General features: G+C 39.5%; 2 protein-coding genes and 1 long non-coding RNA gene across 6 annotated transcripts in view; all 3 read right to left on the bottom strand.

Moving 5' to 3' along the window:
• The window catches only part of LOC104456664, a 41,514-nt gene extending 38,262 nt beyond the window's left edge, over positions 1–3,252 (bottom strand). Inside the window, exons 1-3 of one of the 4 annotated variants that reach the window (XR_005551827.1) lie at positions 2,800–3,246; positions 1,823–2,704; positions 1,035–1,143 (exon numbers count right to left, since the gene is read on the bottom strand). Coding sequence is in view for 1 of the 4 variants with exons in the window: in XM_039314858.1 (XP_039170792.1) it covers positions 2,800–2,811 (12 nt within the window). In the remaining 3 variants the exon portion in view is untranslated. Of the gene's footprint in view, positions 1–1,034; positions 1,144–1,822; positions 2,705–2,799 lie in introns of all 4 variants that reach the window. The other 3 variants (XR_005551828.1, XM_039314859.1, XM_039314858.1) reach the window with 3 other exon arrangements.
• Positions 3,253–3,477: 225 nt separating this feature from the next.
• Positions 3,478–4,821, bottom strand: LOC120294267 (receptor-like protein 33). Its single transcript, XM_039314260.1, has one exon. It carries the CDS (start codon positions 4,819–4,821, stop codon positions 3,478–3,480), a length of 1,344 nt encoding a protein of 447 aa, XP_039170194.1.
• A 9,981-nt stretch (positions 4,822–14,802) lies between these two features.
• On the bottom strand, positions 14,803–20,438 carry LOC120286286. The gene is made up of 7 exons (XR_005551837.1): positions 19,987–20,438; positions 19,841–19,892; positions 19,126–19,288; positions 18,653–18,696; positions 17,539–17,652; positions 16,493–16,944; positions 14,803–15,667 (listed from the first exon to the last, which is right to left on the bottom strand). It is a non-coding gene; the product is annotated as an uncharacterized LOC120286286 (long non-coding RNA).
• Between the last annotated feature and the right edge of the window lie 5,430 nt (positions 20,439–25,868).

The following is a 25,868-nucleotide window of genomic DNA, read 5'->3' on the forward strand; positions in this document are numbered from 1 at the left end:
TGGCATGCGCCCAAAGGAAATATGGCATCACTCCCTTGGTATTATCCCAACAAAGTGAGTGGTCAAACAATATTCAAGCAAATCTTCAAGCCATCATCAAATTTACTTAGAATGATATGATGAGCTGATGCAGAGGTGGATAATAGAAGAAAAAGAACAGATGACGATGGTCACATAATTTTTAGCATCTGATTATCTTATCTTTCTATCATGATAAAATTAGTCCTAACTCCATATTTTGGAGTAGGCCATCTTGACCTCGTTGTAATATATTCACCACCAACACACTACAGTTCTAGATCTTTGTCTATGTGTAGAACGTCTAGCATACTTGTTTCGTGCTTAGGTGATGTAATCATAATAGACGCGACATTGAGAATAAGAGAGAGGATACAGTAAGAACATATTTCAATGTAGTTGATTACTGTGTATGCACATTGGTATTTATGTTGTACGCCATATTAGCTCACGACCTTCCCAGGGAAAAAAATGTGTTGGTTTAATTTCAGTGCAGGTGTATTTGCACCAGATTCAAGCACATATGTTCCGGCAAGAGCATGAATATTACTCAGGTGCATTCGAATGCAAAGGATAAACTGAGTTTTGCATATAGCTACAAATGAGCGTCAAAATAAACACTCATAAGAAGAGAGCTTAATCTCCCAATCTTTTTCATCGGATAATTTGCAGTATATCACTCTTCTTATAACTCCCCAGATTTGATAAAATTAGCAGGCATTGGAGAGGCAAAGGCATTGTTAATTTCTCTCTTCTTATAACCATTCGCCCTTTAGCTATTGCCTAGGATTGAAAACGGGACTTCCTGAATATAGCACCCCCATCATCCATAGGTATTCCTTTCTTATACTACCCAGAATCACAAAACAATTTAACCGGAACCCGGGAAAGAAAATGTAATGCTACAAAGTACATTACCACAAGAGGTGTGTGTCGATTGTGTGATCATATATTGCTATTAGGTAATTGACTCGCAAGGTTATGCAGGAAATGGGTAAGAGACAAACCATGCTAACCTCTCTCGTTTTCATTAGCAACGACTGGGTGTTCTTGAATAGACTGTACACTCCTCATAAGCTTTCGCAGCTCCTATTGGAAGTACAATGTCACCATTACCATGTGAACCTGAAGATAATTTTGACAATGCGACATAGGAGATGTCAACCGCACTAACTACCGGCAATTGGCAAATGACGTTGCACACTGAAGAACGATCTAAACATGGTGAAGTTTGTGCATGGCAAGGGCAGGTACATGCAAAATGTTGACATGGCAAGGGCAGGCACATGCAAAATGTTGTGCAAGTAATAGAGGAATGAATTAGCCCGACTAACTGTAGGCTTGTGCAAATGTTACCCACATGCCGATGAAAAACCATCAATTTGGTTTACCTTGTCAAGAGCAGAATGTCAAATGAGAAATTACTTTCTATCTTTAGCACATAAAACTGTCCACACTTGATGTTATATACTTAAATTCTCAGTACTTATTTTTCTAGACAAATCAAATGAGCTTTTAGGCTTCGAATATGCTGGCCCAGTTAAGCACCCAAGATCACCCATAAAAGAGAGCATGTGATGCGGGTGCAGGGTGGGCGAGTGTTGTTTTGAGTGATAATAAATAGAATCAGAGTATGTGGGAATGGATGTCAATGGGTAAATGCAACATGCCCATATCGTGCTGTGAGGTCTACTTTATCTAATTCGATGAATAAGGATTCCATGATTTAGAACACTTGTAGAAATCAGCAGCTCTCGGTAAGTATGAAGCTAGGATTTTAAGTGTATGCTTGAAAGATTTGTACCCAGCAAAGTCTGTTTCCAATGATAGGGAAGTGGACTCCTCACGCAGCCCGTACAAGCTGAACTCCTTTTCCTCTAAGAGGATGCAAATGAAACTTTGAGTAGCAGCGGTAGGCAATGCAGATTTTTCTCTTCGTTTTTTTTCAGCAACAAATAGAAACCAGGCACCCCCTCTTCCCCGTGATCATGTTCGAAATCTTCTCCTCCTTTGTCATTATCTTCGCCAACCCAGGCCTCTAATACAGATAAAGCTCGCAGCCTGCTCTCATCACCATCTTTTGTGGCCTCAATTGAAGCATCCATTAACTCAGGTTCAACTTCTCGCAGCGACTTCCCTAACAAATGTGATTCATTAAGGAAGTTACACTGCACAACGAATCATTGACACCTCTCGCACATATTACGTAGAATACAACTAAATTAAACTGCTTTAGCAAAAAGAGACCAAAAAAAAAAAAACAAAGACACTTATGTTCCATCTGGAAATGAAAAAAAAGTGTTCAGCAAGCAAAAAATTCAAATATTTCGCACGACTTGTGCATTCTTGTACTCCTCTCCCGAGCACAACATCAAAAGTTACTCATCTTTATTGATATATGCTCGACAAACTATGCTGCAAGCACCATCAAAGCAATTTGAAAGTACAAGCTGACACACTCAAACTCAATATAAGTGGGGAAAAAGCTGCAGTTAGGAAAGAGCTGCTTATTCGAAGAACCATTTTGCCCGGAAAGAACTCATCGTGCAATAGCCAAGCATAGCAAAGCAGATAGCAGGTGAACCGGAGGAAGGCGAAAAGATTCTCACAAACACACACGTACACACACTCACAAAAACATGAATGAAACGTAATATTTTCCTTCTCGAACATCCAGTCCCAGTCTCTGCGACAAATCAACAAACACGTCAACGGCATCGACAAATAACAACTCAGACCAAAAGCCTCACGAGAAACAGCCACGCATTGCAGAAGCATCACCTTCGCAAGCATCCGAGCGTCCAACGCCGCTTGCTCCAGAGAAGCGATAATGAATCTTATTGGACATCATTATATCCACGAAGCCCATGAAAGCTCAAAATCGCGCCGCCTCCAAGACACATCTCTTTTTCCCAGCAGTATCTGAGGATGCGCTTGATTTGGGGATGGGAGAAGGAAGCGAACTCCATGCCCCCAGGGGACGTCGCCGCCGAGCCTCGCGCTACATCAGGTTGAGGCTCTTTTGGGCGTTGGAGTCGGAGTCGGAGTCGCTGCCGTCGTCCTCTCGGGGGATCGTACGGTGGCGGGGCGGTTGGGGAATCTGAGCCTGCGCGGCCGGTGATGGACGTCGCAGTGTGCGGAAGGGACCATACCGTCTGGAACAGACAACGGTGAGGACGCGACGTTGTTCCAAAGGGCGAAAGAGATATCTGTAGTGGATAATGGCTCTTGCTTCATTTTCCTTTTTTATGGCTCTTTTTTTTTTTCTAAGCTATTTGCTTGACAAATTTCATTATTCATATTTTCAATTCAACTCATACACCATTACACCAAGATACAAAATGAGAAGACATTAGAAACAAGCCTTGATAAGGGAAATGACATTTGATGCCGATTAAATGGCATCTTTATTTACTAAGACTACACTACATGGTTTAAAGAGACAACTCCTCAACAATTTCACCATCCATGAAACTTGATGGCCCTCCGATCTGGCTTCTCCATCCATTGGACTGCACTTCTCTCCAGCATTCTCACGCCTCGCGCGAGCCATTTGGGCCATCCTGTTTCAATTGCAATGTATGCTATGGAAATCCCAATGACAATTCCAGAAGCATAACCAATCCACGCTACTTTCTGTTTGAACCAACTCTCATGTCCTTTGTGGTCCAGAGTTGATGAGGATGATGGTGGAGGAAGCTGAGCATCGCCAGGGCATGCTTTTGGCAATGGAGTTCCACATAAGCCTGGATTCCCACTAAACGAGTCGTTTGAAAATGTGCTCAATTGTTTGTCTTGAGGAATTCGACCAATAAGTTGGTTCTTCGAGAGGTTTAAGTACCCAAGATATGTCAAATCTCCCAATGCTCTAGGAATTCTCCCACTAAGCATGTTCGAAGATAAATCAAGCCATCCAATATTAGTCAAGTTTCCTAAAGTCAAAGGGATGGAACTCGTAAGGTGGTTGTGAGAAAGGTTGAGCCCTATGAGATAGCGAAGATGGCCAAAAACTTTGGGAATGTCTCCTTGGAAAAAGTTGTGTGATAAGTCAATGGATGTGAAGATGGTCAAGATCTTCACTAGCTTTGTCTCTTTCCCTTTCATCATCACAGTCACGCTATTTTCATATGACACCCCGGAGGAAAAGGAATCCTGTGTCATGTACAATGGTCCGTGTCGCCCATCTTCTGTATTCTTCATGCCTTCAAGGTTCATTATCAAGTTGGCTGGTAAAGGACCGCAAAAGTTGTTGTTTGAGAGATCCAATATGCGCAATTTTGTAAAGATGAGATCTCCCTTCGGAATGTTCAAAGGACCCTTCAAATTATTGGATCTCAAAATGAGAACTTTCAGTTTTGGAAGTTTTCCTAACCATGTCGGGAATGCATCCTCCATCTGATTGATACTGAGATCTAAAATTTCCAGATTTGTACAATTGACAAGGGACCGGGGCAATGTCCCTTCAAACCGATTTCGGCTCAAGTCAAGAGTCGTCAATCCATCTATCAAAGAAATGGTTTGTGGAATTGTGCCCTCCAAGTGATTCATTCCCAAGTTCAAAACCGAGAGACCAATGCTAAAATTTGTTAAGCACCAGGGCAAGCTACCAATTAAGCTGTTGTTAGACAAGTCGATCATCTCGAGATTGGTGGCGTTGCATATCAAAGAAGGGATCCTTCCTATTAAAACATTATTTGCAATGGAGTAATACACTGTGACAGGAGACAAAAGTGGAATTAGCCCTCCAAATTTGTTGTTGGACAAATCTATTACTTCTAATGAGGTGTTGGAGAAAACCTTCATGGGGACCATCCAATAAAATTGTTGTTGGAAATAAATAAATATCTAAGATCAGGGAAGGAGAGTTCAAAGGCAGTGAGGTTGATCCTACCATGAAATTTGTTGGATTGCAAATCAAGGTAATACAGTTGCGGTGCTTTCAGCCAATGTGGGAATATATCATTAAACTCGTTGTGACCGAGAAGTAGTGTTGATAAGTTTGCCCATTTGACTAGGGAACGCGGTAATGGCCCTTGTAATCTATTGCTGGTCAAGTTCAGTCTCTCAAGATTGGTTATATTACCAAAACTAGGGGGTATATTTCCTAAGAGACTATTGTTCGACAAATCTAAACTCAAGAGTGAACTCAACTGACAAATAGAGGAAGGGATCTCACCAGTGAAACCATTGTTCATGGCATAAAAGTAACGAGTAGAAGGTGAAGGGATTGGGAGTGGTCCTTGTAAATTATTGCGACCCAAGTTTAGATGCTCAAGATTGGTTATATTACCAAAACATGGGGGCACCATCCCTGAGAGATTATTGTTCAACAATTCTAGTTCTAAGAGTGAACTCAACTGACAAATCGAAGAGGGGATCTCACCGGTGAAACTATTGCTTCTGGCATAGAAGAAACGAGTAAAAGGTGGAGGGATCGGGAGTGGTCCTTGTAATTTATTGTTACTCAAGTCTAGAGAGACAATATTGGTTATATTACCAAAACATGGGGGCACAGTCCCCAAGAGATTATTGTAAAACAATTCTAGTTCTAAGAGTGAAATCAACTGACAAATCGAAGAGGGGATCTCACCGGTGAAATAATTGTTCCCGGCATAAAAGTAACGAGTAGAAGGTGAAGGGATCGGAAGGGGTCCTTGGAGTAAGTTTCCTTGAAGGTTAATATACAACAACCGCTCCCAATGTAGTTGGTGTATACCTCCCTCCAGAAGGTTATTAGAAAGATCTATATGTTTCAATGTATGTTGGCTTATTCCCCAAAACCATCTCGGAATCTCTCCACTAATCTTATTGTAAGAGAGGTTTAAGTATGTTAAACTTTCTAATGAATTCAAGAAATAGGGCAACTTGGTCCAATTGCACATTGACATGTCCAACACTTGAAGCTTCGGGAGATGGAGGGAATTATTGGAATAAAGAGTGCCATAAATCTGATGGGAAGCAAGATAGAGACCGATGACGTTACCGGTGACATTGTCGCAAGTGACCTCATCCCATGAGCAGCAATCTACACTCTTGTTCCATGATATGCCCCTTTTGAATGCGCAGGTTACCCTTGAATAAAGGCTACAGGGTTCAACAAAATTGTCCGACGCAACTTTATCAAGGAGGAAGGAATTCTTAAAATTGAGCAAGGCATCACGCTGGTTAGGAGGGCAAAGGGGGGAGGTGAAGGGAAGATGGGAATGTAAGAAAAAGAGGAAACAGAGGAGGCCAAAGAACCGATGCCACCCCATTTTGCAATTTAGCACGCGAGCAATGAGTTTACTGGAGGTAGAGAGCGCTTCCACTTATATAGCCTTTGTCAAGTGTGAAGTCACCGAAGGAGGTCTTCTCCAAGGTTCCATTGGTGGGCTCACAACATGTGTCACCCATTTTGAAAGCTCTATTACTGGGCATACCAATAAATTTCATGTAAGATTAAGTTAGAATGATATCTTATTTTATCATGGTTAAGGTAGATCAGATTTTCTGTCTAAGTTAGTTTAGTCATAGGTACACAAGTGTGTAAAATAAATATCCAGGTGAAAATAATTTTTCTTTCTAGATACATACACTTTAGATTGTCCGTTATTTTATATCAATCGTGACAACGATGGATAGAAAGAAACATTTATCGGAATTAGGCCTTGGGACCCTGACCCTTGGGATCTACACTACATCCTGAAGATAAACACAACAACGACTTAACAACGAACATAATAAGGCGTAGAAAGAAGAGTACTTATTTATTAATTTTTTATGAGGCCAAGTGATTGTTTTATTAGTTATGGTTTAGTAATTTTACCAAAGTGACATTAACTTTTCCGATAATCTAATAAGTAGCGGTCATAGACCATAGTCGGGTAACTGGGTTATAAATTCTCCATATTTGAGCTTTACATTGTAGAAACGCCCCTTCTATTTACGACGTTCCTTAATCAGTCCCACTTCGGGGCCTCAAAAACGGGTACCGCACTTGTTTGTGGATGTTAACTTGGAAGGGTTTTCTTCCCAGCATCAATCGGCGCCGCATTTTCTCGATCTCAATATTCCATGAAATGAATAAAAATTGCTTTAAATTATTGAAACGTCTATAGGCGACCTAACAATCCTCTATAACTAAATTGCTGTAATTATCACTACTAGAAAAACTGCCTAAGGTGACAAAAATTTTTACAACAAAAATAATTTGGTCACCTTAGGGGCACCAAAGGAGAGAGAAATTTGATTTTGTTGCCGTAGGTATGCCCAAGGCAACAAAAACTGGTTTCTATCGACTTAGGTTGAGTTAGGTGATGGTCAACTGCGATGAAAAAGAACCTTTGTCGCCTTATTTCCAAGTTGCTAACTCAACCTTTCAGATTTTTTAAATATAATTTTCAAATCAAAATTACAAGATTTAACGAGTCACAAAAAGAAACAGAATTTAAACTGAGTTGGTCTACTTAAGAAGAAAGGCTTATTAATTGACAACCCATAACAACGAGAAAGCCTCCAGTAATACCATCAGACATAAGAACAAATAAAAGTCTATTATTCGATGCTTCTTTCCAAAGACAATTCCTATGTATATTCGGATCGCGTTAAATAAGTCCTAATTGATTGATGTTACCGAGCAACTTTGAAATATAGTGGTGTAGTCCACTTCACATCGGTGGGCTGATATTGGTAGAATCCAATGTTTTTCGGTCGAGGAGAGTGGCTCTAGGACAGTGGTGCACTTAAATTCTAATGTAAAGAAGTCAAAGTCTCCTTGAGATGACATGACTGGGGTCACAAATTTGATTCTCTTGGTGGATTTACTTGGTGTGGAAAATTCTTACTTGCTTGGCTCTGTATATACATGATGTGAAAGTCTTCTCCGCCTTTCTTGAAAAGTTTATTAGTCAATTGTGTGATGGCATTTTTTATTTCAAAAGATATGTATGACTCTTATCATCACTATCTGGTAAATAAATTTAGAAAATTCATTATAAAGAGGATAGTCATTTATGAATTTTTTCCTTTAAGATAACTTTGAATTTTTACATATTTGAATCTCCAATATCCTTTCTTGTTTCATATTGTGCTTGTTAAACAATTAAGGGCTACAATAATAACTTTCAACTTTTAGAAAATTGCCTCACAACTTTAAGATGTCGTGACCTTAAAATATACATTACCAAATACAGAAATCGCAACACTTCACATCATTATTGCAAATATATCAAATATATTTTTCTTTTTATTAGTTTGATTCAAAGTTAAAGTAATCATTGCGTACTGCTGAATATAGACAATAGAAATTCACTTGATTAAAAAAAGAAAATTCACTTGATTACTAAGTTATGACTCTGCATTACTGTCTAGTCAAATCTCCTTATATATCCACTTCGTAATTGGCAATGAATGTTAAAAATCAAATCCGTGACGATGAAAGAAGAAGAATGTAGAAACATAGCTTAGGAAAGGCGACATAAAGTAAGCTTCAGTAACTAGTTACGAGGGTGAGATATTAAAATGTCCTACGATGATTTCATAAAATGATACGTATTTGATAAAATTCGGACAAAAAAGCAAGCAGCTCTGAGGGGCAGCAGTCCCTGTCCTCGTCAGCACAAAAAGACAATTAAGATCAACAATCGCTCCGGAGATTAGGATTGACAGTAAGGAATCGCCCCAAGCTATAACGTGGGAATCTTTACCGTCATTTATGGGAACTTTCTTCCTCCTACCATGGAGTCTAGTCTTAGCTTCAATTTCGGGGCGGAATCAAAAGACCTGCATAAAGTCCTTGTGGAAAGGGCTTCATAATTGCTCCGCCACCCCACCTTCCACGGCAGAAGGATGCATGATTGAAGGGGATTTTGCAAGAATTGCAGGTTTGGGATATCTCTGCATCTGGCAAGCCGCTCATCAGCCGCAGAGACTAGAAGACGACAAACGTCTAGTTAAATAAAAATAGGGAAGCCCCAAATATCTGATTTTGGCATAATTGAAGGCATGTTTGGCAATTTAATCGGCATCCTACTTTTCTTTTTTAATTAATGTTTGCCGTGCGAAATCAATTTTGTTGGACTCGGTGGAACGTGAAAACCAAGAATCAAATCATCATCAATTTTCTCATGCGAATTGACTCTTGATGACCCACGCTTTCATATTCTAAATCAGAAAGTCTGTCTTTACATGGCAAAAGTATCGTAAAACACACTTCATTCTATGGGACAACGTCCTAATTACGGGGAATAGAAAGTGGCTTCACAAAAAATGAGAATGCACTCAGATCGTCCACGTACTACTTTTTATTTCATCCATCTAAGTTGCAAAGTCAAGTCTCCTCCGTTTTTCATAAGCCAAAAGTCGGGGCAAGCCTCCATGCATTGTTCTTCACGGTTGTCATATGTCTTTCGTTCTGTAACTTCCAATATCATCTACAGAGAAACATTGTCATTTATTTAGTGTTGTCTTTTCTTCCAACAATTTTCGGACCGACGGCATCCTTTAATCACTCAATTAATTATAATTTGTGATAGTACCCACATCCTAATAGTTGTTTTTTGGTCGAGCACAACGGCTGTGGGACGGTGATGCACTTAAATAATAAACGCTAAGAAGTCACGGTATACTTAGGTCCACATTTTCTCTTTTCATCGATGTTGGATGAGTCGAAAAGAATACAAAACAATTCATCCTTCAGTTTCAATCCAATAAGTAATGCATTTTGTTGTAATATAACATGGAAACTAATATCGGATCTTGCAATTTGAGTCAATATGAAATCACCGAAAAAATATAGAAGAGCACTAAAGGACATCAAAGATTTACATAGTTTGATTCGAATATCAATACCTATATACATGAGAAGAGCTCATAATAGATAATCTATCATAATCGGAAAATTCGAGTTATAATTGCTCACGTGCTCGAATATTTCTCCCAAATTAGATTATACCCAAGCCTATAGTATTTATAAATAAAATAATTTGATTTGATGTAAATTCACAATACAAAATTCACCGTGGTCAACACTACTGCATACGATCGAGAAAAAGAGTGTCACCCATTGCGACCCCTTTCTTACTTCGCTATTCGTCTTTTCGTGGAGCTCATTACACGGCTGGAAGGAGTCTTCCGTGCGGCCAAGCAAAGGTACTCCACCCGACAGTATTGAAGTGTTCCCCTTTTTCTTGTTCTTTTATAGAAGTCAACAAATCCACTTTTGACCGGGACCCGTCGACTTTCAAGCTCCTTTTCTTGCGTGGCTTTTAGACGTCCAACATACGCCTGGAGTGTCAAGTAGGTAAATCGAATCGAAAATGATCCAATTCATATTAATCTATCTTCATGAAATAAAATTTCAACAATCCATACTTAATTTAATTCTAATTCGACTCATACATAATATAACCCATATTATTAAAACATATTCATACTTAACCCTTACCATAAAAATAAATACTAACTCATTTGATCCACCCTAAACCCTTCATGTTAATATGTTATTTGGATAAAATTTTTTTATCAAATTAAGAAAGTAAAATAACAAAATATGAAGATGTAAGTAAATAAAACAAAAATATAAATAAATAAATAAAACAAAAACAATAAAATCAAAGAGACCCAAGGTGACTATGGTCTTTTATTTTATTTTATTTAAAAAAGATATCTTAACTTTTCTTTTCTTTTCTTTCTTCTGTCCTTTTTCTTCACCCGTTTGCTGGCTATGGTGACCGATCACGGGTGAGCTCCAGCCTCGCTATAGTACTATATGTGTTTTTGTTGTGCTTTGTCATTTTTCCCCCTTTACCAGAAGTAATATAGCTTGTGCTCATCAGATTAATTTGAAGAAGTTCATGGAATTTTCATAAGCAATTTATGATGAAAGTTATTTTTAACATTGTGATGTGAATCTGTCCAATTCGATGTAATTGGTCATCCAGGTGATTTCCAGTGCAAGCAAGGACAGAGTTTCTTTTAAACATTTATACGAAGTCTCCAACGCAATTTCTTTTCCACGTTCCCACTGATCTCACATGGCTTTTCCCACAGTCGACGTATTGAATAATTGTATTGCGAAAGTTCGTGGAAATAAAATAGCTCAATCAGAAGTAGACTCACAGCGCAAGATCCGCCGTGGTCAACACTGCTCCGCGCGATCGAGAAAAAGAGTGTCACCCAGGGCGACCCTCCTTACTTCGCTGTTCGTCATTTTTTTTTTTCGGAGCACGACACGGCTTGAAGGAATTCTTCTGCACGGCCATCAAAAGGTACTCCCCACCCCCACGGTATTTATGTTTTCCCCCTTTTCTCGTTCTTTTATAGAAGTCAACAAATCCACTTTTGCCCGGAGCCCACCGAAAATCCAAGTTCCTTTTTCTTGCGTGGCTTTTAGACGTCCACTGCACGCCTTCTCGAAGATATTAGATAAGAGTTTTGCTAATAAAAGTGTTTTCGCATAACTGTGAGAGTAACGGATGAGGAATGGATCTCTTAATAATTTTGAATTATTTGTTATTTGTTTTTCTTATGATCCAGAACAAACTGTTTTCATCATAGTGAATTAAGAATAATCACTTAATCATTTTTCATAAAATAAAGTCAATCAATTGAGAGACAAACCCGCAATCAAAGCAAATATACTCTATTCCCACCAAACAAAATCCAAACTTGAATTGGATCGATGGCCACACTAGATTTGAACAAATCGAGATCATCCAAATGGTTTGGATTTCGTACACGTACTAAAACTCGAGATATAATTTGACACTTTTTGTTTGCTATCAAGAAATATATTTTGTTGTTCCCAATGCAGCAATCTGCGTTGATATGCGCTCAAAAGAGATGGCATCACTCCCTCTGTCTTATCCCACCAAAGTGGGTGATCAAACAATATTCAAGCAAAATCTTCAAGCCATCATCAAATTTAACTTAAAATAACATTATGAGCTGCCGTAGAGACAACTCAAAGTTGAATGATAAAAGAAAAAGAATATATGACAAAGGTCATATCATTTTATCGTAATAAAATTAGTGCCAACTCCAAAATCCAACTCCACATTTTGGAGTTGGCCATCTCGATCTCGTCCTACTACATTCACCACCAACAGACAATAGTCATAAATTTTTGTCTGTGTGTAGAACGTTTAGTGCAGTTGTTCCGTACTAAGGTGATATAATCAGAATGGATGCAATGCTCACAGTATGAGAGAGGATACGTTAAGGACATATTTCATGTAGTTGATTACAGTGTACGCGGATGGGTACACATTTAATACGCCCTATCACTTCAGGACCTGCCCAAGGGAAAAAAAAATGTGTTAGTTTAATTTCAGCACAGGTGTATTTGCACCAAATTCAAGTACAACTGTTCCAGCAAGAGCATGAATATAAATCAGGTGGATTCAAATGTGAAGGATAAACCGAGTCTTGCAAATAACCTACAAATGAGTGTCAAAATAAACACTCATGATAAGAGAGCTTAACCTCCCATTTTTCTTTATCAGATGATTTGCAGTATTTCGTTCTTTTTATAACTCCCTAGATTTGATAAAATTAGCATGCAATGGAAAGGCAAAGACATTTTTAGTTTTGCACATCTTATAACCATTCTCCTTTTAGCTATAAGGAACTTCCTAAATCTAGCACCCCATCATCCACCGGGTATTCGGTTCATATACTACCCAGAATTATGAAATGATTTAACCAGAACCCAAGGAAGAAAACGTAATGCTACAATGTAGATTGCCACGAGAGGTGAGTATCAATTGGGTGATCATATATTGCTACTAGGTAATTGCCTCGCAAGATTACCCCAGGAAACAGGTAAGGGACTTCTGAGCCCTTTGCAACACCATGCTAGCTTCTCTCTCGTTTTCATTAGTAGCAGCTGGCTGTTCTTGAATCGAATGTACACTCCTCACAAGCTTTCGCAGCTCTTATTGGAAGTACAATGTAGGAAAATATTCACCATAAACATGTGAACTCAATACTAATTTTGACAATGCAACATAGTAGATATCAACAGCACGAAGTATTGGCAATTGGCAAATGCAAATCTCAGCGATGGGCAATGTAATGCATTGTGCACTAAAGAACAATCTAAACATTATGAAGTTTGTGCATGGCAAGGGCAGGCACATACAAAATGTTGTGCACGTTACAAAGGAATGAATTAGCCCGACCGGCTATAGGCTTGTGCAAATGTTACCTACATGCCCATGAAAAACCATCAATCTAGTTTACGTTGTCGAGAGCAGAATGTCAAATGAGAAATTACTTTCTATTTTCAGTACATAAAACTGTCGACACTTGATATTGAGTACTTAAATTCTTAGTGCTTATTTTTTTAGTCTTATCAAACGACCTTTTAGGCTTCGAATATGTGGGCCTAGTTAAGCGCCCGAGATCACCCATAAGAGAGAGCATGTGATGCAGGTGCAGGGTGGGCGATTGTTGTTTTGAGTGAAATAATGGATGGAATCAGAGTGTGTGGGAATGAATGTCGATGGGCAAATGCAACATGCACATATCATGCCGTGAGGTCTAACGTATCTAATTCGATGAATAAGGATTCCATGGTTAAGAACACTTGGTAGAAATCAGCAGCTCTCAGTGAATATGAAGCCAGGATTTTAGTGTATGCTTAAAAAATTTGTAACCAGCAAAGAGTGTTTCCGATGATTTTTTTACAACTAAGGAACTAAGTATCGAATCAATGACGTACTGGTAAAACTTTCTTCTCTAGGTGATTGGGAGGTGGGCTCCTCACACGGCCCGTACATGCTGAACTCGTTTTCCTCTAAGAGGATGCAAATGAAACTTTGAGTAGCAGCGGGAGGCAATGCAGATTTTTTTTTTCGGCAACAAAGTTAAAAACCAGGTAGCCCATGCTCTTCCCCACGTTCATGTTTGAAATCTTCTTTCTCCTTCGTCATTATCTTCGCCAACCCAGGCCTCCGATACCAATAAAGCTCGCAGCCTGCTCTGTTCACCATCTTCTGTGGCCTCAATTGAAGCATCCATTAACTCAGGTTCCACTTCTCGCAGCAACCTCCCTAACAAATGTGATTCACTAGGGAAGTGACATTGCACCACGAATCAATGACACACCTCTCGTGCATATTTTGTAGAATACAACTAAATAAAACTGCTTTAGCAAAAAGATTAAAAAAAAAAAAAAAAAAAAAACAGACACTTATGTTCCATCCGGAAAAATGAATGAAAAAAAAATTTGTTCAGCAAGCAAAACTTCAGATGTTTCACACGGCTTGAGCACGGCTTGAGCATTCATCTACAACTTTCCCGAGCACATCATTAGCAGTTACTGATCATTCATCAATATATGCTCGAGGAACTATACTGCAAGTACCATCCAGGCATTTTTAAAAGTACAAACCGACACACTCAACTCAATCTAAGTGGGAAAAAAAGCGGCAGTCGGGAAAGCTGCTTACTCCAAGAACCATTTTGCCCAAAAAGAACTCATCGTACAATAGCCAAACGTAGCAAAGCAGATACCAGGTGAAGCGGCAAGAAAGGCGAAAAGATTCTCACAAACACACGCGTACACACTCACAAAAATATGAATAAAATTGTGATAGCACCAATGTAATTGAACTGCCTTCACTTTCCTTCTCGAACATCTGGTCCCACTCTCTGCAACAAATCCACAAACATGTCAACGGCATTAACAAGCAAGAACTCAGACCAAAAGCCTCACGAGAAACAGCCACACGTTGCAGAAGCATCACCTTCGCAAGAATCCAAGCGTCCAAGGCCGCGTGCTCCAGAGAAGCCACTCTGCAATTCCCCTTTGAAAAAGAAAGCGATAATGAATCTACGGTGCTACATTATTGGACATCATTATATCCACGAAGCCCGTGAAAGCTCAAAATGGCGCCGCCTCCAGGACACATCTTTTTTCCCCAGTAGAATCTGAGGAAGCGCTTGGATCTGGAGATGGGAAAAGGAAGCGAGTTCCATGCCCCAGGGGACGTCGCGGCCGAGCCTCGCGCTTCTTCTGGTTGAGGCTCTTCTGGGCGTCAGAGTCGGAGTCGCTGCCGTCATCTTCTCGGGGGATCGTACGGCGGCGGGCAGTCGGGGAATCTGAGCCCGCGCGGCCGTTGATGCGGCCGGTGATGGACGTTGTTCCAAAGAGCGAAAGAGATATCTGGATAATGGCTCTCGCTTCATTTTCCTGTTTTTTGGCTCTCTTCTTTTAAGCTTGAGTGCTTGACAAATTTCATTGTTCATCTTTTCAAATCGACTCATATACAATTACACCAAGATACAAAAGGAGAAGACATTAAAACAAGCCTTCATAAGGGAAATGTCATTTGAAGCCATTTAGGTGACATCTTTATTCACTGAACATACATTACATGGTTTAAAGAGACAACTTCTCAACAATTTCACTGTTTATGAAATTTGATGGCCTTCCACTTTGGCTTCTCCATCCACTGGGCCGCAGTTCTCTCCAGCATTCTCACACCTTGTGAGAGCCATTTGGGTCTTCCTATTTCAAATGTAATGGATGCTACGAAGATCCCAATGACAATTCTAAAAGCATAATCTATCCACATTACTTTCTGTTTGAACCAACTCTTATGTCCTTCGCGGTCTTGAGTTGATGAGGACGATGGTGGAGGAAGTTGAGCATCGTTGAGGCATGCTTTCAGCAATGGAGTTCCATGTAAGCTTGGATTCTCATTGAACGAGCCGCTTGAAAAGGCATTAACAATTTTTTTCTGAATTTTTTATTTTTTATTTTCATTTTTTCCTTTTACTTCTTTCTTTGCTTTTTTTCTTTTCTCATTATATCAGCAAGGGTCATGGCGAACCTCACTAGCCGTGAAAGCCTCTCCTAGACTAGGCGAGAGCCGCCTCTCTCACAACTAGTGGGGCCAAGGAGGCCCTTGCCCGCGGCCTCGCCAATGTCTTTGCGGCCTCGCTAGGCGCAAGAGGCTTTCGTTGCAAGCGAGGGCCTTGCCCAAATCTAACAAAGGCATTCGCAGCCGGTGAGAATTGCCGGTGGCCCTTGTTGGCCACAATGGAAAAAAAGAAAGAAAGAAAGAAAGAAAAGAAACATAAGAATAAAATTTTTATAGAATTGCAAAAATTGTTCACATTAGCAACAACAATCGGCCATGTCATGTAGAATAACTAACACCTACGTCAACAATTTCTAGCCAAATAGACTTCATTGACAAATTGTCAAAAGATTTAAGACTAAATTGATCTAATTCAAAGGCTTAAAATCAATTTTGCACGAGTACAATAGGTTTACGATTTTTCTTTTTTTATAATTTTTCTCGTCACTCCCTTTGTACAAATATTCTGGTGTTGACCCTACCCTAATATATTCACCCCTAACACAACCGTCCTAGATCTTTGTGTGTTTGTGTTTGTGTACGCGTCTATTTACATATAATATCTAGTGTACTTGTTCCGTGTTTACGGGATGCAATCGGGATAGACCAAGGGCGTTGTTGATTACCTCGTGTGCCGATTGGTATTAATGTGGTAGGCTGCATTCGCTCGCGACCTTCCCAGGCGAAAAAGGGTTCAGTGCATATGTACTTGTATAGGATTCAACTACATCTGTAATGGATGGCACCAGCATGAATATTATCCAGGTAGATTCGAATGCAAAAGCACAAACCGAGCGTCAAAATAAATATTTATAAGAACAGAGCTTAACCTGCCTTTCTTTCTTTTTTCTATCAAACAATTTGCATTATTTTGCTCCTCTTATAACTCTCCGGAATTGATGAAATTAGCAGGCAATGGAAAGGTAAAGGTAAGTAAATAACGTTTAGCAGCATAACTATTCTCTTTTGAGCCATTGCGCAGGACTGAACCCAGCACCGAATTAAAACTAGCACCCCATCATCCACCTGGTACTCGGTTCATACATAATACTGAACCGTAGAACGATTCAACTGGACCCTGCAAAAAAAAAATGTAAATGTTGCAAAATAGATTGGTACAAGAGGTGAGTATCAACTATGTAATCATGTATTGCTACCACATAATTGCCTCGCAAGGTTTCGGAGGAAACAAGTAGAGGACTTCTTCGCCCTTAGGAGCGCTATGCTAGCTTCTCTCTCGTTTTCAGCATAAACATGGAACCCAAAATTTATTTTGACAATGTGAAAATAGGAGATGTCAACCATGCAAACTCTTGGCAATTGGCAAATGCGAGTTTCAGCAACGGGCAATGTTTGCATGTGTACTGAAGAACGACCTAAACATGGTGAAGTTTGTTGTACCAGTTGGAGTGATGAATTAGCCTGACCAACTATAGAGTTGTGCAAATGTTAACTACATGCCATGCATTACCGCGTGTGGAAAACCATCAAATGGTCTATGGCATCAAGAGCTGAATGTTAAACGAGTAGTTGATTCAGCAGCAACCGATGGATGTTTTTTTTATGGCCGACATGGAGTTGTTCAAGATGCTATAAATGGACTGCAAGAGATTTGAATGCTCCAATATATAAAACTAAATGCTCAAACAGTAAGAGATATCTGTCAACTTACTTGCCGGTCAAATTAAATGGTGTCAATGGAGAAAACTTCATTGGCCAATTGAATGTCTTTACTGATTAAACCATCAAACCACCTGCTTGCTATGCTTGAGCGCTCACGACACTCCTGGGAATTGAAAATTGAAAAGCAAGTCAACATTGAGAAACCTGAACAGATGCTAGAGAAGGAAGATGGACATTGTGTAGAACTAAAGTTTCATGCTTGACCAATGGATCACATCACTAATGAACCACTTTCTCAATATATGTAAGATTTGGCATATTTTACGGGTGATAAAGATCTCATGCCATCTCTGCCTAACAAAAAGTTGTTTATTGCGTGTTATATCTTTGGATAATTAAAAAAGTTGTTCATCGTCTAAATCTGCGGTATCGACAGTAACCTATACAGCCAAGATTCAACCTTGCTGTGCACTTCTAAATAGGTAGGAGTAACCCTTGACAAAATTGGAAATGAGATATTAATGGCTCTATTATAGAATACAGGTTAAATGTTCTTGCTGAAGTTTTTTGTAGGAAAAACTGCTCCCACTCTGCACTACTTTCTATGCAAAGTTTGGTTACTAAGTAACTAATTTACCCAATACATGTAAGACTTTGATTTCGAATTTTGGGTTTCATCCAAGACCCTTTTGGCCAGTATAGGGTAGAGCAAATGGATTCTGTTGCAGAAAGATTCATGTGAAGTCTGCTGACCAAAGTTGCACAGGGCAATTAGGGAAGACAAACATCGTGCAAGGTGGAGGAGGAAATGGATTGATACTGCTTTCACATCCAGTGTCATTTTAAAGAAAAATGGAGAACAAGATGAAAATGCAGAAAAAGACAAAGAAAGTGATGCGGTTTCAAAGAAAGGGACACGTGAATTTAAAGGCAAAGGTGAGCTCCCACAAAGATTGCGTCTTCTGATAAACACTTCTTTTTAGACAATTTTATGTAAGTTTTTGTGTTATATGAACTAGACCAGATTATTTGGCACGCTAAATGTTTCAAATTTATCATATCCTCTACGATATTGAAAAGGTAAAGTAATTATTCATTTCAAGCATGTCTATGAATGCGTAATCCTAAGCAATGATAGTATTTTACAGAAGAAAAAATATTACCTTTCTCCCTCCATGTACGTTCCCCGCGTAGCATATCTGCTTTTCTGCAGATTCAAATCATTTAAATGTTATGTCATTAACCTATTAATTATATGTGGCAATCATCACTTTTATTGCTAGGATATAGGAAAATTGACATGGATGCACGTATTATGTTGTATGGGCTAATGTATCTAATCCCGTGTATAGGGTTTCAATGGCTTAGGACACCCGTAGAAATCAGCACCTCTCAGTAAATACGAAGCTAGGGATTCTAGTCTATGCTTAGATTTTTTAATAAAAACTAGGGCACTAAGTATCAAATCAAGTAAGTACAGGTAAAACATTCTTCTCTAGGTGATTGGGAAGTCGACTTCTCACACATCCCATACATGTTGAACTCGTTTTCCTCTAAGAGGATGCAAATGAGACTTTATGTGGCAGCAGTAGGCAATGCAGATTTTTTTTTCAGCGACAAAGTTAAAACCAGGTACCTCCTCCTCTTTTCTTGCTCGAAATCTTCTTCACCTTCATCGTCATCTTCGCCAAACCACACCTTGGATACAGATAAAGCTCGCAGCCTACTGTGGTCACTATCTTTTGTAGCCTCAATTGAAGCATCCATTAAATCCGGTTCAACTTCTCACAGCAACTTCCCTAACAAATATGATTCATTAAGGAAGTTTACATTGCATATTATGGACTCATGAGGCATGAATGAATCATTGAATCAACACCTCTTGTGCATATTTTGTAGAATAAAACTAAATAAAAATGCCTTAGCAAAAATGAACAAATAAAACTGAAGAGAAAAAAGGCCAAAGACACTTGTGTTCCATCTGGAAATGAAAAAAAAAGCATTTAGGAAGCAAAATTTCAGATATTTCGCACAGCTTGAGCATTTATGTATGGCTCTCCCAACCACATCATTAGCAGTTACTTATCGTTCATCAACGTATGCTCAAGGAACTATACAGCAATCACCATCCAAGCATTTCAAAATTACAAGTTGACACACTCAAACACAATCTAAAGGGGGGGAAAGGGGCAGTTAAAAAAGAGCTTCTTATCTTAAGAACTATTCTTTTGGGCAAGAACTCATCGTGCAATGGCCAAGCATAGCAAAGAAGATGCCAGGTGAAGCGGCAAGAAAGGGGAAAAGATTCTCACGTAGGCACTCACAAAAACATGAATGAAACGTGATAGTACCAATGAAATTGAAATGCCTTCGCTTTCGTTCTCGGACATCCGGTCCTGGTCTCTGCGGTAAATCAACAAAAATCTCAACGGCATGAACAAGTGACAGCTCAGACCAAAAGCCTCAAGAGAAACAGCCACCATTACAGAAGCATCACCTTCGTGAGCATCTGAGCGTCCAACGCCGCTTGACTCCAGAGAAGCCACTCTGCAATTCCCCTTTTAAAAGAAAGGATAATGAATCTACAGTGCAACGTTATTGAACATCATTATATCCACAAAGGCCGTGAAAGCTCAAAATCGCGCTGCCTCCAAGACACATCTTTTTTCCCAGTAGTATCTGAGGATGCCCTTGATTTGGGGATGGGAAAGGAAGCGAACCCCATGCCCCAGGGGACATCGCGGCCGAGCCTCGCGCTTCCTCTGGTTGAGGCTCTTCTGGGCGTCGGAGTCGGAGTCGCTGCCGTCATCTTCTCGGGGGATCGTACGGTGGCAGGCGGTTGGGGAATCAGAGCCCTCGCGGCAGGTGATGGACGCCGCGGTGTGCGAAGGGACCACACCGTCAGGAACAGACAACGGTGAGGCGACGCTGTTCCAAAGGGCGAAAGAGATATCTGTAGTGGATGATGGCTCTTGCTTCATTTTCCTTTTTTTTTGGCTTTTTTTTTTTTTCTAAGCTATGTGCTTGACAAATTTCATTATTCATCTTTTCAATGCAACTCATACACCATTATAACAAGATACAAAAGGAGAAGACATTAGAAACAAGCCTTGATAAGGGAAATGACATTTGATGTCGATTAGATAACATCTTTAATTACTAAGACTACATTACATGGTTTGAAAAAACAACTCCTCAACAATTTCACTGTCCATGAAACTTGATGGCCCTCCGCTTTGGCTTCTCCATCCACTGGACTGCACTTCTCTCCAGCATTCTCACGCCTCGCACGAGCCATTTGGGCCATCCCATTTCAATTGCAATGTATGCTATGAAATCCCAATGACAATTCCAGATGCATAACCTATCCACACTACTTTCTGTTTGAACCAACTCTCATGCCTTTCGTGGTCCAGACTTGATGAGGACAACGGTGGAGGAGGTTGAGCATCGCCAAGGCATGCTTTTGACAATGGAGTTCCACATAAGCCTGGATTCCCACTAAACGAGTCGTTTGAAAATGTGCTTAATTGTTTCTCTTGAGGAATTCGACCAGTGAGTTGGTTCTTCGAGAGGTTTAAATACCCAAGAAATGTCAAATCTCCCAATGCTCTAGGAATTCCCCCACTAAGCATGTTCGAAGATAGATCAAGCCATCCAAGATTAGTCAAGTTTCCTAAAGTCAAAGGGATGGAACTCATAAGGTGGTTGTGAGAAAGGTTGAGCCCTATGAGATAGCGAAGATGGCCAAAAACTTCGGGAATGTCTCATTGGAAAGAGTTGCATGACAAGTCAATGGTTGTGAAGATGGTCAAGATCTTCACTAGCTTTGTCTCTTTCCCTTTAATCATCACAGTCACGGTATTTTCATATGACGGCCTAAAGGAAGGGGAATTTTGTGTCATGTACGATGGTCTGTATTGCCCATCTTTTGTATTCTTCATGCCTTCAAGGTTCATTATCAAGTTGGTTGGTAAAGGACCGCAAAAGTTGTTGTTCGAGAGATCCAAAATGCGCAATTTTGTAAAGATGAGATCTCCCTCCGGAATGTTCAAAGGACCCTTCAAATTGTTGGACCTCAAAATGAGAACTTTCAGCTCTGGAAGTTTTCCCAACCACATCGGGAATTTATCCTCCATCTGATTGACACTGAGATCTAAAATTTTCAAATTTGTACAATTGACAAGGGATCGGGGCAACGTCCCTTCAAACAAATTTCGGCTCAAGTCAAGAGTCGTCAATCCATGCATCAAAGAAATTGTTTGTGGAATTGTGCCCTCAAAGTGATTCATTCCCAAGTTCAAAACCGAGAGAACAGTGCTAAAATTTGTTAAGCACCAAGGCAAGCTACCAATTAAGTTGTTGTTAGACAAGTCGATTATCTCGAGATTGGTGGCGTTGCATATCAAAGAAGGGATCCTTCTTGTTATGACATTATTTGCAATGGAGTAATACATTGTGACGGGAGACAGAGGTGGAATTGGCCCTCCAAATTTGTTGTTGGACAAATCTATTACTAGTAATGAGCTATTGGAGAAAACCTTCGTGGGGCACCATCCAATAAAATTGTTGTTGGAAATAAATAAATATTCAAGAGCAGGGAAGGAGAGTTCGAAGGTAGTGAGGTTGATCCAACCATGAAATTTGTTGGATCGCAAATCAAGGTAATTTAGTTGCGGTGCTTTCAGCCAATGTGGGAATATATCATTAAACTTGTTATGACTGAGACTTAGTCTTGATAAGTTTGCCGAGTTGACTAGGAAGCGCAATAATGGCCCTTGAAATTTATTGCTGCTCAAGTCTAGATCCATAAGATTGGTTATATTACAAAAAGATGGGGGCACAATCCCTGAGAGACTATTGTTAGACAAATCTAAGATCTGGAGTTTGGTTATATTACCAAAACATGGGGGCACAATCCCCGAGAGATTATTGTTAGACAAATCTAAATTCAAGAGTGAACTCAATTGGCAAATCGAAGAGGGGATCTCACCAGTGAAACCATTGTTGTTGGCACAAAAGTCATGAGTAGAAGGTGAAGGGATCGGGAGTGGTCCTTGGAATGAGTTGTTCTTAAGGTCAAGATACAACAATCGCTTCCAATGCAATTTGTGTATACCTCCCTCCATAAGGTTATAAGAAAGATCTAAGTGTTCCAATGTACGATGGCTTATTCTCCAAAACCATCTCGGGATCTCCCCACCAATACCATTGTTAGAGAAGTCTAAGTAAGTTAATCTTTCTAACGAATTCAAAAAATAGGGGAACTTGGTCAACTCGCAACTTGACATTGACAACATTTGAAGCTTCGGGAGAAGGAGAGAACTATTGAAATAGAGAGTATCACGAAACGAAATGAATTCAAACTTAAGACCAATGACGTTACCGGTGACATCGTCGCAAATGACCTCGCTCCATGAGCAACAATCTATGCTCTTGTTAAAGTGCAGGCAATCAACCCGTGAAACAGGACATCTAGATTCACTAGCGAAGGAATTCTTAAAATTGAGCAATGCATCGCGCTGGTCAGGAGGGCAAAGGGAAGAGGCAAAGAGAAGATAGGAATTTAAGAAAAATAGGAAACATAAGAGGCCGAGGATTTGAGGCCACCCCATTTTGCAATTTAGCATGCGAGTGAGTTTATTGGTGGTGGGGAGTGCTTCAACTTATACAGCCCTTCTCAAGTGTGAAGTCATTGAAACAAGTCTTCTCTAAGATCCATTGGTGGGCTCACATGTTCATCCATTTTAAAAGCTTTGTTGGTCGGCATACGAGTAATTTCGTGTAAGATTTAATCAGAATGATTTCTCATTTTCTCATGGTTAAGGAAGATCAGATTTTTTGCCAAAGTTAGTTTAGTCATAGGTATACAATTGTGTAAAACAAATATCCAGGTTAAAAGAAATTTTCTTTCCTAGATACATACACCTTACACTGTTTGTTCCTTTTATATCAATCATGACAAGGATGGACGGAGAAATATTAACAGGGACTGATATTGGACACAAGCTTTGTGACCCCGACCCTCAGGGTATACGCTACATCCTGAAGATAAACACTACAACAACTTAACATCGAACACAAGACGTAGGAAGAAGAGTAATTATATAATAATTTTTATGATGTGAAGTCAAGCTATATATAGTTATAGTTCAGTAATTTTACCAAAGTGACATTAACTTTTCCAGTGATTTACCCAGTAGCGGTCATAGACCACAGTCGGCGAATTGGCTTATGAATTCTCTACATTTGAGCTTTACATCGTAGAAATGCCCCTTCTATTTACAACATTCTTTAGTCAGTCCCATTTCGGGCTTAAGAAAAGAGCACTGTACGTGTTTGTGGATGTAACTCGGAGAGTTTTCTTCCCAGCATCAATCGGCGCTGCATTTTCTCGATCCTAATATTCCATCAAATGGATAAAATCGCTTTAAATTATTGAAAAGTATATAGGTGACCTAACAATCCACTATAACTAAATTGCCGTAATTATCACTACTAGAAAAACTGCCTAAGGCAACAAAAAGTTCTACAACTAAAATAATTTCGTCGCCTTAGGGGCACCAAAGGCGACGAAATTTGATTCCGTTGCCGTAGGTGTGCCAAAGGCGATGAAAACTGGACGTTGAATAAGGGCGACAGTCGACAGCGACAAAGAAGAATCTTTGTCACCTTATTTCCAAGTTGCTAACTCAACCTTTCAGATTTTCTAAAATAAGTTTCAAATCTAGAATTAGTAGATCTAACGAGTCACAAAAAGAAACAGAATTTAAACTGAGTTGTTCTCCTTACGGTGATAGGCGACCTAATTAATTGACAACCCATAACAATGGGAAAGCCTCCAATATTTTCGTCAGACATTGGAGCAAATAAAAGCCTAAAAATGTTTTTTGACACTTCACTCCACAGACGATCCATATGTATATTTGGATTGCGTCTAAACAAGTATTATACAAGAGTACTTAGAGACTACATCATTTTTCTGAAAGTTAAATTATTGTTGAATTTAATATAAAGTGATAAAATGCCTTTAACTTTACTAAAGGGCTTGTCAAATAGTTTACGACTACAATTGTGCAGAAAGAAAAAGAAACACAATCTGGTAGAGCACAATGGCCGTGGGACAGCGATTTGCTTAATTATAAATGCTAAGAAGTCAAAAGTCTTCTTGAGATGACATTATTGTGATCACAAATTAGTATTTCTTGATTGTGTTGGTGGGGTTCCTTTGGTGTGGAAAATTCTTAGTTACTTAGGCTCTACATATACATGATGTGGAAATCTTATCCATTTCTCTTGAAAGACATATTACTCAAGTCTATGGTGGCATTTTCATTTCATAAATATGTGTTGTTCTATCATCACAGTTCAGTAGATAAATGTGGAGAATCTATTAGGAGGAGGGAATTCATTTATGATTTTTTTTCCAATAATGCAGCTTTGATTTGCAGAGACTTTGAATATCTAATATCTTTAAGTTTGATAAAGTGCTTATCAAATATTTTACAGCTACTATAGCTTATGAAAATTCTTTAAAAAGGCCGCCTCACACAACTTTAAGATGTTATAAATTTAAATATGTATTACTCCAGTACCTAGCTTCAAGGGTAAGAGGTAAAAATTTTATATGATAATTTAATATATCATGAAATAAATTTGATAATAGTAAGCACGAAAACTAAGCGGCCCTGAGGGGCGACGGTCCCCATCTCGGTCAACACAATAATACAAGAGGATTAGCGATTGTGGAGTCGTCTCACCTTACCAGCTGGGAATCTGTATCATCATTTCCGGGAGCATTCCTCCCCCCCCCCCCAACCGCGTAGTCTAATTCAGCTTCAATTATAAGGCAAAATTAAAATGTCTCGAATTGGCCACGCGACTTATAAAAACCTGCACAAAGACCCTGTGGAAAGGCCTGCATAATTGCTTGGGAGGCTGAGGAACTGATGCCACCCCATATTCCCGATATTGCACTTTAGCACTTTAGCATATGAGTAACTTGAGTAACTTATTGGTGGTTGGGATGGGGATTCAACTTATGTAAACGTCGGAGAAGAAGTTGGAAGTTTTTTTGCACAAGGTATATAAATGAGACATATCCACTAGTGCACCATCTCCTTTGCAGCGGCATACGTAAAGGAGATTTTGCAAGAATCGTATGTTTGGATTATCTGCATAGTGCTTGCAAGCTGCCGTGATGTCCGAGCCTAAAGACAACAAACATCTTGTCGTGTAAACTCAATTGTGCTAGACTTGGCGGAATATGAATAGCAAGAATTAGATCATCATCGCATTCTCAACATAAACCGCCCTTAATGGCCATCAATCTCATATTCCAAGTCAAGAAGTCTGCTTTTTCATGAGAAAAGTATTCTC

Source organism: Eucalyptus grandis, chromosome 6 (genome assembly GCF_016545825.1).
Source record: "Eucalyptus grandis isolate ANBG69807.140 chromosome 6, ASM1654582v1, whole genome shotgun sequence".
NCBI classification, from domain to species: domain Eukaryota; kingdom Viridiplantae; phylum Streptophyta; class Magnoliopsida; order Myrtales; family Myrtaceae; genus Eucalyptus; species Eucalyptus grandis.